Below are 15,473 nucleotides of genomic sequence, written 5' to 3' on the forward strand. Positions count from 1 at the left end.
CAGTTTCTCAAGCATAAAATTATGCTAATCTGGAAAGTTTAAAATGTAAGTAGAAGCAAAATACAGAGGCTGGTATGTGGTATATACGTACCGTAGAGCATACAAGACTGTTCCATTAGGGTATATTCTTATAAGACGATTCTCAACAGTGATATCGTGAAGAAAAGACTTTTTTGAATCAACTATGAAGGTATCCGGTACCCAAAGCATTTCCACAAGCCGACCATCTAAGCTTAAACTCTTATTACCATCGAAACAAAGTCTCTCATCAGTCCATCGCTGCCTTAGAAATATAGTAGCCGTGTAGTCCTGAAAGAAAAAACAAAATTATCATACAAGGCAAGCCTGTATTATATTCTGTTTTACAAAGGTATAGGGAAACAGCTGTTGGGCACAAATAGCCGGTGACTCCCTGTCCCATTCTTAAATGCTGGCACTCCGAAAGCAGTTGTACTGGCTCTTATACCGCCAAATTTTCCAGGACTCGATGTGAGATTGACATCATTAAGAAATATCATCTTGAGTAGATTTTGTTCTTATGGTCACTGGAATTTTACAGTAAAAGCTGACGGCCTAAGTCTGGGGCTATAAATCAGCTGAAGTCATCAGAGTTTTGTAAGCAGATAATCTGGCTCCATAAATCTTTACATTTTAGAACGATTTATTTAAGTGGTTGCAAACACCATTTTGTTCACATAAACTACTAAATAATTCATTTTTTAAGAAAACTTTGGAAAAACTATAAATTCACATAGACAAAAAAGTTAGTAAATAGGAAGGGAATCACCATCTTTTAGCACAATTTATCCTTTCAGCATCACAAGGGAAACAGTGCCAAATTTATCGAGACCTTGAATATAGCTCTCAGCCCTGTTCACTTTCAAATCAAATATGCCTTGTAGTCTTACATTAAACTCACACTATCCCTTAGCACCTTTTTAATCAACTTTTGATTTTATGGTCCGTTTTTATCAGGATAAGTTCATCTTAAGTTCTGACCCTACTTCCCCCTTTCTAAATACTAATACTTACAAAGTACAGAGGGATTCTACTCTTCAACTTCTGCAGAAGCCTGAGTAATGAAATGGTAAGGTACTCTTATATACATACACTTTTATTTTTTATATATCTGTGAACACACTTTTACATACATATACACACAAAAACAGTTTCTAATATTGAATAGCTTATTAGTGAAATTTGGCTTTTATTTCAATGTACTAACATTAGATCTTGAATTAGAAAAGCATACTCCATAGTTTGTTCAAAAATGACACAAATGCAATGAAACAGCTGGAATAAATTAATGTATAACAGTAACAGTAAAAGAGAAACAATATGAGTTCAGCTGTGTCTAATCACAGAGAAAGGGAGTGCCTTCAAAGTCACATGAATATATCTAATTTTCAGAAATGCATAAAGATTTAGAGATTTAATCTGGAAAATAAATACTGTTCTACATGGCTTCCATTAAGATTAATACTCAGTAGCAAATTTGTGTTTATATCTATGAGATGTGCAATTTGCATCTGCATTTCTATACTTCTTATAGTGCTACAACCACTATCTGTAGTGAGAAAAAAAATTCTCCTAACACACAGTGCCTGCACAAGGAGAAAAGCCTCAAAGTCACATTGCAAGCAGCTGGAGACACAGGACATCAGCTTACCAACAAGCAAAGCAAAAAAGACTGCAAAAGTGACAATACCATATTTATTTCTGATATCGTATCAATGCTTGCAACATCCAGACTCATTCCAACTGACACAGGACCATCTGCAAAAAAAGAGAAAGTCAGAATCTAGCACACAGTTCTTTAACACTCAGTGGTCCATTCTTTTCTAAACGTTTAGTAGCTTTTTTTAAAGATAAATACTTCTCAAACATAGATTACGAAGGAATTTTAACAATTTCATAACTAAATATAATAATTTTAAATCTTGGTTTTCATGAACATGTTTTATTTTCCTAAGTGTGTCCTGGTTTGTGTGATTTTTCTTTTCCAGAAAAAAGTGCTGAGGAAAACGTTGCAGAGCAAGGTGCGGAATGTACAATCCCCCCGATACGTCTCATCCTTCTGCTCTGAGGTGCAGAGCGGTGGAAAGAATTCTTCCAGTTGCAACATCTGGTCCCTCAGATGTCAGCAAACTAAGGAGTTGCTCATGTCATATGGTTAAAATTTAAATACTTGCATTTATAAAGGAAAGTTAGCCATTTCATTCTTTTAATATTAGTATCAGCAGGTTTCTTCAGTGTGATTAAACAGCTTACTTAAGGAGTTGTCATGATGTCATTGTAATGTTAGTATGCTCAGAGTCTCGTTTCCTTGTGAATGTGCATTTCACACTGTCAGAGGGAAGATCACCAGCTGTGCATTTTAAAATGCAGAATTTGTGCAGAGCTTTCATGGAAACATGACATTATTCCTGGTTGAATATGTGCAGAACGATTAACAGAGCACATGTACAAAGAAATTCATATTAAATAAGTGCATCTTCCCAAGCAATTGAGAAGCAGAGAACACAGCACTGAGAAATGCAGAAATACTGTAGATAAGACCTAGGTAGCCGATAGCGCCACACATATGCTGCCGAAACCCCCTCTTGGCTCCTTGCACCACATTATGTGCTCTTATATGCCCCCAAATGGCACCTAAAGATGGGGCCCAACTCTACCCCACTCAGTAACACTTAAAGAAAAAATGTGTCATTCTAAGAGGTATAAGTTTATTATGTGTTTGGGTTTGGTTGGTTGTTTTCAAAATAATTTATTTATTATGTGTTTGGTTGGTTGTTTTCAAAATAATTTCCATTTGTAATACAAATGTTAAGTTTGTTCAACATCTGGCACTCCTGAAAGAATCTATAAATGCTTTGTTCTGGACTCGGTTGAAAGTTTAAATCTACAGCTCCAGCTTAAAGCAGGACTGTAGGCTTGCAGCATTCCCTGACAGTAATCTGTGTGTCTATTATATACTATAAATTGTACACAGGGATTAGGAGAAATTGTTCGTCTATTGGAAGATGACTTTGGAGGTTAACTTCAGAACAAAATTATTTGACTGAAGAGTTCTCAGACCATTGACAGCTTGTTCTTCTGTTTCTTTCCAGGTTTTGATACTCCAAGAATACATTTATGTTTCATCCCTCCAGGGTTAAAAACTTGACCCTCTGGGAAACTCTGCCCAACTTTCTAGGGTGCAACAGCATCAATTGATACTTATGTTTACCATCATACTGTATCATTACTACAGATACAATATTGCCAGCCTCAAAAGACATCAGACCATCAAAAAGAATTAAATTTAAAAACAAGTGTGTTTTATAAACCATTTCTGATTATTTTTTTTTTTAAAGTCTTCCTACAGATTTCCATGTATGGCTATAACAGAGCATATTATTGCCAACTGTCACACAAGAATGGAAACTTAGCAGAAAATTGCATTCCCCTCAGATACAGCAACATGCCAGGGAGAAGTTGTGCAGGGGAAAAAGAAAAAAGTTACAGAAGGGGTCTTTATTAACGCAGTACGAACTGCTGAGAATAGCTTTGCTTTAACAGTTAATTAAACCAGAAAAATATTAATAGTTAAATGTTAATTTCTTTTCTGTATGTGAGGCTAAATACAATTTATGGTGCCTTACTAAATAAGCAAAGTATTAATAACAGAATGCATCTTCCCGTAATTATCCACCAGGGTTTCCCCTGAACTTCCTCTGAGAGGTCTCCTGCTGACAGTGTCAAAACCAGGGCAGTAGACCAGATGAGGCAGTCTGTTCCTACATTTCCATATGTTTGGCAGGAATTGTATGCATAATGACAACTTCAGAAGAAGTCTACCAATGTTCAGAAGTCAGTGTGTCCTGCAATAGTGAAGAGAATCTTCTAGACATGGCAAAGAAACATCAAAGGCTGTGCCTTATACAGCAATAGGTGCACAATCTAATTAGCATACATTTCAGTAAAAGTTAAAATGTATGTACAAAACCTGTTAATTTATAGACATGCACAGTAATCCCACATGGGAAAGCAGCCAGAAGAGTGGCAGGCAAGTTTGCATCACCGCAATGATCCAGCCTGTTGAACTTTGTGCCAACAAAGTAAACCACCACAGAGTCACATACGCAGTTGTAACTCTGAAGATCGGCTTCTGAAATCAATCAGCACTATCGTGAACCACCAGCGCTGAGCTGCTAGTACAAGCTCTTTTTCATTTGGTTTGAGAAAACTTAAAACAGTTCTGACATTCAGAAGTATCTTAAAAGAAAGACCACCTCACCCTTGCAGCAATACCTGATGAAAAAATATTCTACTCTAATAGAGAATTAGAAGGGAAAGTATAACTAGCCTGATTTATTATAGTTTCATGAAAAACTGGTTTTGTCTGCCTAATCTCCAGCTTTGCTTTGTCTTAGAGTATTATGGGACATTTAGATAAAGTGATGCATTACACTTGAATTTTTTTGGTGCATTTCACTTTCCACCAGAAGACATCTTTCTTGACAAATATATGTTAAGTGAAGAGACGGGACAGATTACGACAGGCCTTCTGACTGATCTCAGCTGTAACTGTTGATATGATGACATCAGAAAACAGACCCATTTCTAGCAGGAATCAGCTTCAATTCTATCTATTCACATCAATGAACTTTACTAGCGAAGCTACATCGCTGTCTACAGTTTGTGGGCAAGGCAAAAATTTGTGGGGGGAGTAATAATAAGAGCTTGTTAAATCATTTGTCAAAAACCCATATTTTAACACAGCCAAATGCAAGCAATTAACGTGGGGACAAATAATGCAGGCAGTATGTGCAGGATAGGAAACAACCTTGGCAAGCAGTGCCTTTGAGAAGGATGTAGAGGTTGTCACAGATAATCTTTTCAACATGATCTTTCCGTATTATGCTTTGGCAGAAGCACAACTGCAATGGGGAGCAATACACAGAATTAAGTTATCTTGCAATCTAGACTGTATTGGCAAGACTTATTAAATTACTGTGACAAGATTGGTTTTCCACATTCAGAAAAAAAAAGTGCAAACAACAGAGTTCAATTGAGAGAGAAATATTCCAGAAGACAAAAACTCTAGAAGCGTAATAGCAAAGCTTGTAACATGACAATTAAGGAACAGCATTTACTCAGCTCCTCAAAGAGAAGACGGAGGGGTGACTTGCCTAATGCCAGTAAGTGCACAGAAGAGGTATCCAGTAGCAAGTTGTGCACGTTCGCTGACAAAGCAAAGCAAGATCCTGGTTTATGGAAGCTAGAGACAACATGAAACTTCAAATAAATTTCTTTTTCTCTAACTGAACTTAATCACCGTTCATCATTTAGAGTCTCTGGAAATCCAGGGAGGGGAGATGAGTGTGCCCGCAGACAAACCAAAAACAAAACCCAAACTGTCAAGTGTGTGCAGGTAGCTGGGTTTGGTGGCAATGACAGTCTCATAATATCCCTTATTTCCATGGGAAAGGAAGGAAACTCTACATTACCAACTGTATGCTGAAGTTTACAGTTTTTTACCAAGTCATTGATTTAATAAGTCACAATTTTAAGGATTCAATAGGGGTTCAGAAGATTAATTTTTCTCCAATATACAACTGGCCATACATCATCTAGGCTTTTTGCCTTTCTCTGAAGGATTAGACATTGGCTAATTGGGACATAAAATAGTCTTCAGATGACAATTAATTGGTACTTCCTTCTCATGTATCCTGTGAGCTTGTCTCACTAAAATCAAAGAGTCTTAGATGTTGCTGAAATCCTGATATCTCCTGATCTCTTTGGGGGTAAACTGTAAACTTCTGAGGACTAAAATGTCTTCATCTAGTTAAATTCACAGAACTTAATATAAACAACATTTAGGAGAAAAATAGGATGACTGGTCTTATGCAGAAGGTTAGACTTCAAGATTTGTTTCTCTTTCTTGACTTTAAACCATGAAATGTATTACTCACTACAAAGCTAAGGAAAATAATTTTTTTAATGTGGTTTCGAATAACTGATTTAAGCATGACACTTTTCTATACCACTTGAAAGCAGCTTCCATATTCAAATATACTTATCTGTGACCTTTTCCTAGTCTCTCTCTTTTTAATTAGAACACTTAAATTATCACATTCAATCACAGAACAAAATCTATTTGTATAAGAATATTTACAAGATTATATGCATCTCTTAACGACTCTCTGAACCTGATCCAAGGCTCACCAAAGTCAGCGGGAATTGCTCATTAATTCAGAGAGGTTTGGCATAGCACCTAAAGTTATAAAATTGCTCTGCGCAGTTTCAGCAGAAAACCTGATGTTGAAATCAGCTTGTACTGCTGTGATAGAGTGTCAGGGTTATGTAGCACATTTAAGGGAAATAACTGTGCATTTTTAAATTCCTTATGTCAGCTTTTCTGTAAGAGACACTCACATCTATCTAAAAGTCTGGGATGGATATTATTATGTTAAGGGGTACTATCCACTAACAGCAGTATAGGAGTATTTCATATTCCAGTCTAAAGAATGGCTAAAAATCATTCTAGATCAGGTAATTTTTTAATTCGCTTGTGGAAATTCCCAGGTCTATCTGTTCAGTTTATTGAGCTGGTTCATCAAGCAAGTCTTAAAGAGGAACATAAAAATGCTACAGTTAAGGAAAGAGAACATTCTTAATAGTAACATTCAGATGAGGGCAGAGCCACGTAACCAGTCCAGATGGGATTCCCCTGTACTAAACACTGTGTAGAAGTACCCCCATGATTTGGTAACTGGTATGTGCCACCCGCCGCAGGTAAACATAAAACACTCAGTTTTACTTGTCTGCAGAACTTCGATATACCAAGCCTGGCTTCTTCTAATCTAACTTTAGGCACCTAACGTATGTGCCTAGTGATGGCAATGACAGCCTGTGTCAAGGCGTAAATGGCAGTGTTCGGGTAGCAAGGGTCTGGAGGGGTGACCTGCGGGGGAGGAGATGGCTAAAGTAAGGTGAGGTTAATCCAGGCTTAAAAATCTAGAAATCTATTAGTTCCAATCCATGCAAAGGGAGGAGACAATTTTTATGTTGTTATGCAGAGTCATTAAATTCAAATGAAGAATATCTTCATAATCCCCTCATTAATGACACTAGCTGAGCTGTACCCGCTTAGGTAATTTCCAGTGCCAGCACAAGGACCAAACACAGGCAAATGGGGGGCTTATTAAACTACAAACATATGAGCTGCCATAAAATTTCCTTGACTAGTAAATATTTCTGTTTCTCCTGACTTTAGAAAAAAAAAGGAGCCTTCATTTTATGATCATTTGTTTATACCTAATGCATTTTCAGGGCTAAAAAACTATTTTGGTAAATATTAAGAAAGTCAGTGTCACTGATTTTGTAAGAGTATGATTCTATTTTGGCAGCAAGCATAACTTCAGAAATCCCCATTTCCTGCCTGAAGAAAAATGTTGAGGACAAATAACATTGAAATGACTTTAAATTACGTTATTCTAAAATTCAAGCTAACCTCTGGCCTGCTCACACTTGATAAAAAACACATTTCAGTGTTCCATTATGACTAGCTAACGTTAAGCTCAAAGCACTGTAGATGCCAACAAGTAATACCACCTAGTTTCGTGACAAATTTCTTCATGCATATTTATGAGTACATATCTAACTGACCACACAAACAAACAGAAATATGCACATTTTTGAAAGCAAAGGAATCTTGGCCAGAAAAAGAGGGAGCCAAGCATCTTAAAGTGGCTGACTTTAGGATATTGTTTTTTAATATTTCTGCATATCAACAAACACATACTAGGTTCCCATTTTATGCAAATCTTTTCACACGCTTCAGACAGCAAACATAGATCTTGGGGTTAATATGCATATACATCATTTTCAGTTCTTGTTTCTAGAAATACAAGTGTCCTTCTCAGAGTACATCAGCACCAATAGGTTGACAATTAGAACTGTGCAGGCTTTTATAATAGTGATACTCCCCACCAGTACCAGAATACCCCAGTTTATGTTCATTAGCATACTCAAGTCTAACCAGCACTTTGATCTTACAACCAAGTTTTGACTCATCAGCCTCTTACTATTAACATGCAAATATCATACCAAAGAAATTAAAGATCTGAGGGGATAAAGAGGCTAAAAAAAAAATAGTCCTAGAAGAGGTATAAATGACTAAATTGATACTCTGGCTTCATCAACTATTTAGCAGGTGTACTGTAGCCATTGATACAACTCTGAGTAAAGCCAGTTATACGGAAGTCTTTCTCATGAAGAACAGACACAAGGTACACCATCTGCAGGCAGATACAGAAATAAGGAAAACGTTACATGGAACAAAGCTAGGATGGCTGTGGGTACACAGACCAGTATAACCCACCGATTTCTTAATCTGAGGATTGAGGTTGGTCTACTAGTTGTGCTTCTGAGAAGACCAATAGCTGCTCCTGGACCTGAAGGTCCACCCAAGCTGCAGCCGCCTTGCCAGGAACAGAGAAGGGTCAGGGCTGAGCAGGTACCCCACCCTCAGCATACACACCTATCACATGGAAAATGATCTTGCAAAAAGCTACAGGTCCAAAAATCAGGATGAACATTTCCTAACCTAAATTATTGCTACAAAATAGTCATTTCTCACAAAACCACCAACTCCACATTTAGGAACAGCAGAATGGCATCCATAAAACGCATCTTTCATAGTCTTATCCCATTCCTTCAGCAGTAAGGCTACTATATATCCATCAAAGATTTCTGAGACACAAGTGTTTGTATGTCTGAGCCATGGGAAGCACACGCAGCAATGCTTGCACTGTTTGGAAGTGCTAGACTGGCTCTGGGTATGGCATAGACTTGATCTGTGCTTGAGCTCCTCTGGGATTTCCAGGCAAACACAAAGTCCTTGGCATCCCTCTGAACCAAATTTCCCAGGAAAAACAAAAAAAAAAAAACAAACAAATCCCACACTATAGCCTTGCTGAATTACAACAGTTGAGAGAAAAAGTCTCATTAGAAAAGGGAGATTTGTAACTCAAAAGTGTTCTACTGAGACTACCCAGTCTTAACTACTACCATAGGATTTTGCAATAGAATTCTGTTTTCTGTCTACCAAAGCACATCCATCATGATAGTGCCAATGTATCTCTAGTAGTACCATGAAGTAATGAATTAAATAACTATAAGTTTAGTGGCCCTGAATATATTTTCCAATATGCATCATCTCCAACGAGAAGGGGTTAGATTAGCATCACTTATTTTGCTGATATCTTCATAGACCATATCAATACTTTAAAGCAGCTGTACCAGCAGCTGAGACAATTACAGTAACACCAAACAGACGAAATAGTTATTTTCCCTTTCTCTTAAACCTAAAATACCAATTTATCTTAATATTTCTATGACAGTGATTCAGAAACAGCACATGATGCTGAGTGTCCTTATTGAACAGGCTGATAGTTTCACCAGGTATTTGGATGGCAAAAGGAAACAGTATGGTCTGAGAAACTCTTTAGTCAATCATTTTTAAGCAGGATATAAAAGTCTTCATTTGACACCCACTTCTGAATATGTTACTTAAGAACTATTGCCTAGCATTCACTCTAAGTTTGTTTTCTGACAAACGGCACTCAGCATCTTTTCAACACGCAGACTGTTTTCTTTTTCGGCGTTCTGCAGTTACTCCAGGCAGAGATCTTCACCCCACCTCGTAACTCTTCAGTATTTCCAATACATGCAATAGCCTGCCTCAAGCCAGGAATCTGTTTGCCACTGAGATTTCAGGTGCCTAATGTTGACTGCGCTGCAGGGCAGTAAATTCAGCCTTGGTGCAGTAGCATATATGGGTCTTCCAACCTGGTGACTGCGGCCGTCTGATGCACAGAACTGACATTTTCGATTCATTTTCCCCCCACAGTTCTGCAGTGAACCAGTTCAGTGACCTTTAAGACCCAAGGCAAGAAGCATTTATTAAATAGTTCTCTTGCGATCTTATAGAAGATGCACATAATACTTGGTATAGCAACAAGATTTGCCTGTGCTTTTGTGAACAGTTTGATATATAAAGCTTTCTTTAATCAAAAATTTTAGGGTTATTATTTAGGAAATTAGGGGAACTATGCTTTTAATTAGGTACGGTAAGCTTATTTCACTGAAGACACATGAACATCAATAGCCAAGTTTCTAGCAGAACCTGGACGTTTTCTTATGAATGCCTGGAATATATAAGTTTCACCTTGGGCCACAAAAGCTATTATGCTATATCTTATTAAATCATAGTACATCATGTATAATCAGATCAGTCACTGTCAAACATCAGAGAAAAAATACAGTGAAAAAACATTTGCTCTCATTGCTGAGTTTCAGACACTGCATTATGTTATAGCTCAATCTTATTAAAACAGCTTTTCTACTTACTATCAAAAAATGGACGTAGATACTTGTTATATCCTTTTATTATTTTTTGTATAGTTGGAGGTAGAATTTCACCTTTTCCTTCAGCTTCAGGAATTTTCATTGACCTAAAAGGAATGAAAAAAGTGAAGATGTTTTAAAAGAACATCAGTTATAGCAAAGATGACATTCCAGGAAAATGCTGTATTAGGTTCAGTGTTATTGATGATCACAGTCCATCAAATGACATATGAAACATTTGTATGTTTGCATTTCATAGCACTATAGAAAAAATAACATTCTAGAGAATGTCAGATTTTATAATCTGTATTAGTCTTTCATTAGAAAAAAATACCACTTTCATACCTTAAAGTCTATCATTTCTTAACATTTTGCCTCATGAAGTAATTCAGTCTTCTTTAATACCTTCTCTGTAAATAGGGCACTATTGTTATAATCTAGGAATGTGGGAGGGGTGTTGATTGTTTATTTCAGCATTTAAAATTAAGCTTCTTCTTACATAATGAAATACATTCAATTTAACTCCTGGAGAGAGACATAGAAACCAGCCTGAGAGATTAGTGCATAAAAACACTTTTAAAATCCTGCTTTTACAACACAATTTTTAAACAGGTTACAAAAATAATCCTGTTGGGGAAAATCAGTGAAGTATAATGAGAATTCAAACCACTCTTTTTTGTCCAGAAACAGCTACAAACGTGATCCATAGAAGTCAAATATAAACAAGCAATTATAAACCCTGTTTTTGCCTGGAGGCCCCTACAACGGCCTCACTAGGAGGATAAGCAAAGGGCCTAGAAAAGATGCCTACCTGAATTACAGTTCTTTACTCAAACCCCATCAGGATTCATTTTTATATATTACACACCCACCTCCACCCCCTCCACCTTTTATGGGTCTTGATGGTTAGCAGCTGTGGGAGGGACACCTGGGACCATTTAGGGCTGTGACACTGTAAGTCACAGCCTCATAGCAAAAGATAATTATAGCTTTGCTCTTAATTTCTGCCTAAACCCCAAGGTGAGTACCCCCAGAGTGCGAGCAGGGTGTGCTCCCCCGTCTCAGACTCAGGCTGTGCTCTTCATAAATTAGAACACAAGAGCTACTGACTGCTCGCTGCCGATGATTTGAGAAAAGTGGGGCTACCGTTTTTCTTTAACTGTGAAGGTGAGAAGCAGATAACTGATTGCCTCAAGGAAGGCAGCTGGCTGCAGGCACAGGTGTTGCCTCTGCTGATGGAGAGCAGCCACCTATATATTCACCAGGAGAGGCTCTCTGTTTCTTATTCCTTATGCCAGAACTGCCTGGTTGTTACAAGTGATCAGCTCTACCCCTTTGCTCTCCTGCAACAGGTACAAGAGCTGTGGCTGCCTAGCCCTGGGGATGAGGATGTAAGTACAAACTGATGGTTAAGGGGGCACCAGTGTTTTGCGGTCTTTGCTAGTCCTGCCACATCATCACTGAATTTCTTTTTTCCCAATTTCTACCACAGCTCCTCTTAAAATCACTTCTTGCTCTTCCTGGAGATGTTTCTGGGCCTCCTGTAGCTTTCCAAGGCTTGCTCCTTTGATTTTAATTTTACTGTGTTTCTGAGAGCTGCTCTGTTAAGAAACTGTGGTTTTCATTCTTTAGGAATAATTCAGTATTTTATATTGACAAAACTTAAATGCTAACATTATCTTGCTGAATGCACATGGACAAATCACACTGTGGTTCTACATGGGGCATCCACTGTCTTGAACTGCTGATATTGCTGTGTGATTTTTCTCTTCACCAGACCCTATTCCCGTATCAGTAGCTGTTTTTCATTAGCAGTCTTCTAACTTGGATAGCTTAGATACTTCAATGAACCTATTTATCTCTCCTATTGTTGTCCCTGGATTTTATTTATTTATTGTTGAACTATGTTATTTCTTTACTTAATGTTAAGTGTGGTCTTAAGTAATGCCAGCATTGAAATAAGGAATGTTTCTCCTATAAGTTGCATACTAAAGAAATGAGCATGATCATGTTGAGTTGAAATGTGAATGTAAATAAAAAGGCCAATTTTACTCTGTACAGAAGTGTTGGAATTAGAAACGCACTTGAACTTAATTGACTTGTTATACTGTACTTGCAATAGATTTTTCTGCTTTTGTAATTTACATATAATTTTAGTGAAGTGTTCCATGAGCTGCATGAGTTTAATTTCACAGCTTTACTGGATTGTTCTTGAATAAATTTCACATCTTGTGAAACAATAAAGGAAAACTTGTCCCTTTTCCACTACAAGGGTATAATATTGTTCTGCTGATCAGCATGTAATTGCAGAGTGGTCTGGTGTGTTATCATTTACAGCTATTTTATGAAATACATCCTAGATATTTGGGTTTATTATATGGAAGTCCTTCTCTTCAATCACCTGTGGTACCTTTTGAGGTAATTCGTGATTTCCCTCATTAATACATGATGTGTAGCCTCATATCTTTGGTCTTTGATTTTTATGGTTGAGTAAGGACTTGTTGGTGTGGGAGAGCTGTTGTGCATGTGAGTTAATGGGGCACTGTCCTCGCGTGCTATTTTGCCGTGCCATCTTTGAGAAGCCCTATCATAGTCACCCAATATATGAGCAGAATCTGATGCCTCCTAAACGTGAGTGTGTGGTGAGACCATCCTGGCAACTTTGGGGATACTCAGAAGCAGATTGTCAGTGTTGAAAGGCAAGGAATCTGCAGATGTCATGTGCCTTAAGTGCTTTCACTTATCTACATTTCAAGGGAGGATGCCCTGTTTCCCTTAAAGTGCTCTTCAATTCACGTGCCCTATTCATCACTAAGCAAGAGTGAGCTCACAGCTGCACACATTCCTGTATTCTGTCATATAGCCTTATGCAGGGATCACAAAGGATAAAAGTAAAAGCTCCTTCCTCTTATGCATGTACATCTTCTCATCAATGCATCTAAGCTTCTCTTTTACCCAGTATTTGTGTTGTTAAATTTAACTAACTGCATATGGTTTAGTCCCTCCATTTTCTTAATGTATTTGAAGCACACTGGCATGCATCAAAGTATGGAATTGCCTTGAAACAGCCACTAAGGAGAGAATAGGCTTTTATAGAAGAAAACTCAATGTATATTTATTTGACAGTCTGGAATATCTATTTGTTCTGGGCTGTCAATGTGTAATACATCTTTCAAACTCTTCAGGCTCAATGACCTATGCTTGCTTTTATAAAAGCTGAATTATAATTATTTCATTTCCTTAGTTATTCTTCTGGTGCTCAACCTTAGTATTTTTACAGGATTGGAAGGTACAACAACTGCTTGTTATTTAAGATACTTTCAAGTTAGTGTCTTAACAGAATTGAGTAACTAGAGGGGAAAAAGGGAACATCTGTACTAAACAACACTATATATCACTGCTTAAAACAAAAGTACAGTCTAGACACATGTACAGGAATATTTTTCCTGGCTATATTTTGTCAGAAGTTATGTATCACGAAAGAGGCAAAAACACCTTAGAACTGAGAGAAGGGAGAAACAAAATGCCAAATGCAGTCTGAGCAAGCTTTTGAAACATCCCCCTCAGGAAAAGCCACTGATAGGCAAAAGGTCTATAGATGCAAACAAAGGTGTTACTTCTTGTTTCATACCTGACGTGCTCAGGGATACAGGCTTTTGTATGGCCACTGCGGACAAACTGCAGTAGAATCACCTACATCACTGATTAATCCTCTGCTTGAAAACAGTCAGTACTGTCATGGGTTGTTGGTTAATTAGTGAGGTTGAAACACTAGAGTTATGCCACAATTTACCAGATACAGGAACAAATACTTAATTCGTGTAAATTCTCTTAAACTCAGCCAACAAAAAAAGTCCCACAGAATTTTCTGGATCTGAGCCTGTAAACCCAGGCTAGCATTCCTTAATTTGAAAACACCCTGAAATAAATAGGAGCCCTTCTTGGGATCAAATAGCATATATTTAATTAAGCTGATTCCTGATGATGATTTGAAGTGTAAGTTCTATTGATTACCCAGATAAATTTGCCTCAATTTTTTCATTTCTCATTCATAATAAAAATATTTATGGGAAAGTGACCACCCAGGCAATCCCTGGATATAGATACTCATATGTGTGTCTGTGAAGCAAGATGATGTTGACCCCCACCTTGCTACAACCTCCTTTCAGATGGTTGTGGAGCTATAAGGTCTCCCCTGAGCCTCCTTTTCTCCAGGCTGAACAGCCCCAGTTCCCTCAGCCTTTCCTCATAAGACTTGCTCTCCGGACCCCTCACTATAGAGTGTGGCACATCACAGCTGACGAGGAAGGAAGGTGAAATTAGAGCAAGTGTGTGTTCTGGACAAAGGTCTCTTTATAGCACTGGAGAAGGTGGGGGAGATGGATGTTTTAAACTCCCTTTGGGGGAACAGTTCCACCTGCCCTCACAACCAAGTGGAGGCTTTATCTAAATATGTGTTTGCACACCCACTTGAACTAAAGCTCAGGCTGAATCTTATCTTGAGGCGCTTACTGGGAGACCAAACAGGTCAGGGAATTGTACACAGAGATTTGCCTAATAGACTTTAAATATTTCAGTTAAAGGTGGTAGTGGCAATGTTTAACCTGTCCATGCTTGCATTTTCTTACTAGAATAAAGAATAATTTTTTCCCTGTTTTTATAGAAGGAATGCATTTTAAGTGCTCCATTTCTGTCTTAAGTTTTTTGTCATGGCAACTGCACTGTTAGCAGGATTACTTGTACACAGAATTTGCTAAGCATCTGATACAGTATTCGCACTCCCTACACAGTAATCCTTCATTTGAAGGATCACTTGCTTAAGTTAAATTCCTTTCTTTTTCCTCTCCCCATCAGTCTTCTCAGTGAAAAATATCTAACTCAGTCAAGGCAGCCGAGATGATTCGTGAAAGAGTTCAGTCCTGTATTCCTGTTACTAACATCCAGGTGGTTTAATCTTTGTAAGAGGCAAGATTCAACTGTCAAGTAGATCTGGCTTTGTCCCCTGGTCAGATATATTTCTAATTATAAGTAAATTGACCATAAACCAACCGATACTATTATACATTGAAGAAATAATA

The 15,473-nt window shown here is 37.7% G+C and overlaps 1 protein-coding gene across 1 annotated transcript in view; it reads right to left on the reverse strand.

Moving 5' to 3' along the window:
* The window catches only part of LOC104282380 (gamma-aminobutyric acid receptor subunit pi-like), a 32,769-nt gene extending 22,307 nt beyond the window's left edge, over positions 1 to 10,462 (reverse strand). The window contains exons 1-3 of the mRNA XM_009880468.1: positions 10,399 to 10,462; positions 1,709 to 1,776; positions 92 to 309 (exon numbers count right to left, since the gene is read on the reverse strand). Of these exons, the coding sequence (XP_009878770.1) occupies positions 92 to 309; positions 1,709 to 1,756 (266 nt within the window). The 5' untranslated portion in view covers positions 1,757 to 1,776; positions 10,399 to 10,462. The remainder of the gene's footprint in view (positions 1 to 91; positions 310 to 1,708; positions 1,777 to 10,398) is intronic.
* Positions 10,463 to 15,473: the final 5,011 nt, after the last annotated feature.

Source organism: Charadrius vociferus, unplaced genomic scaffold (assembly GCF_000708025.1).
Source record: "Charadrius vociferus isolate BGI_N301 unplaced genomic scaffold, ASM70802v2 scaffold443, whole genome shotgun sequence".
Classification (NCBI taxonomy): domain Eukaryota; kingdom Metazoa; phylum Chordata; class Aves; order Charadriiformes; family Charadriidae; genus Charadrius; species Charadrius vociferus.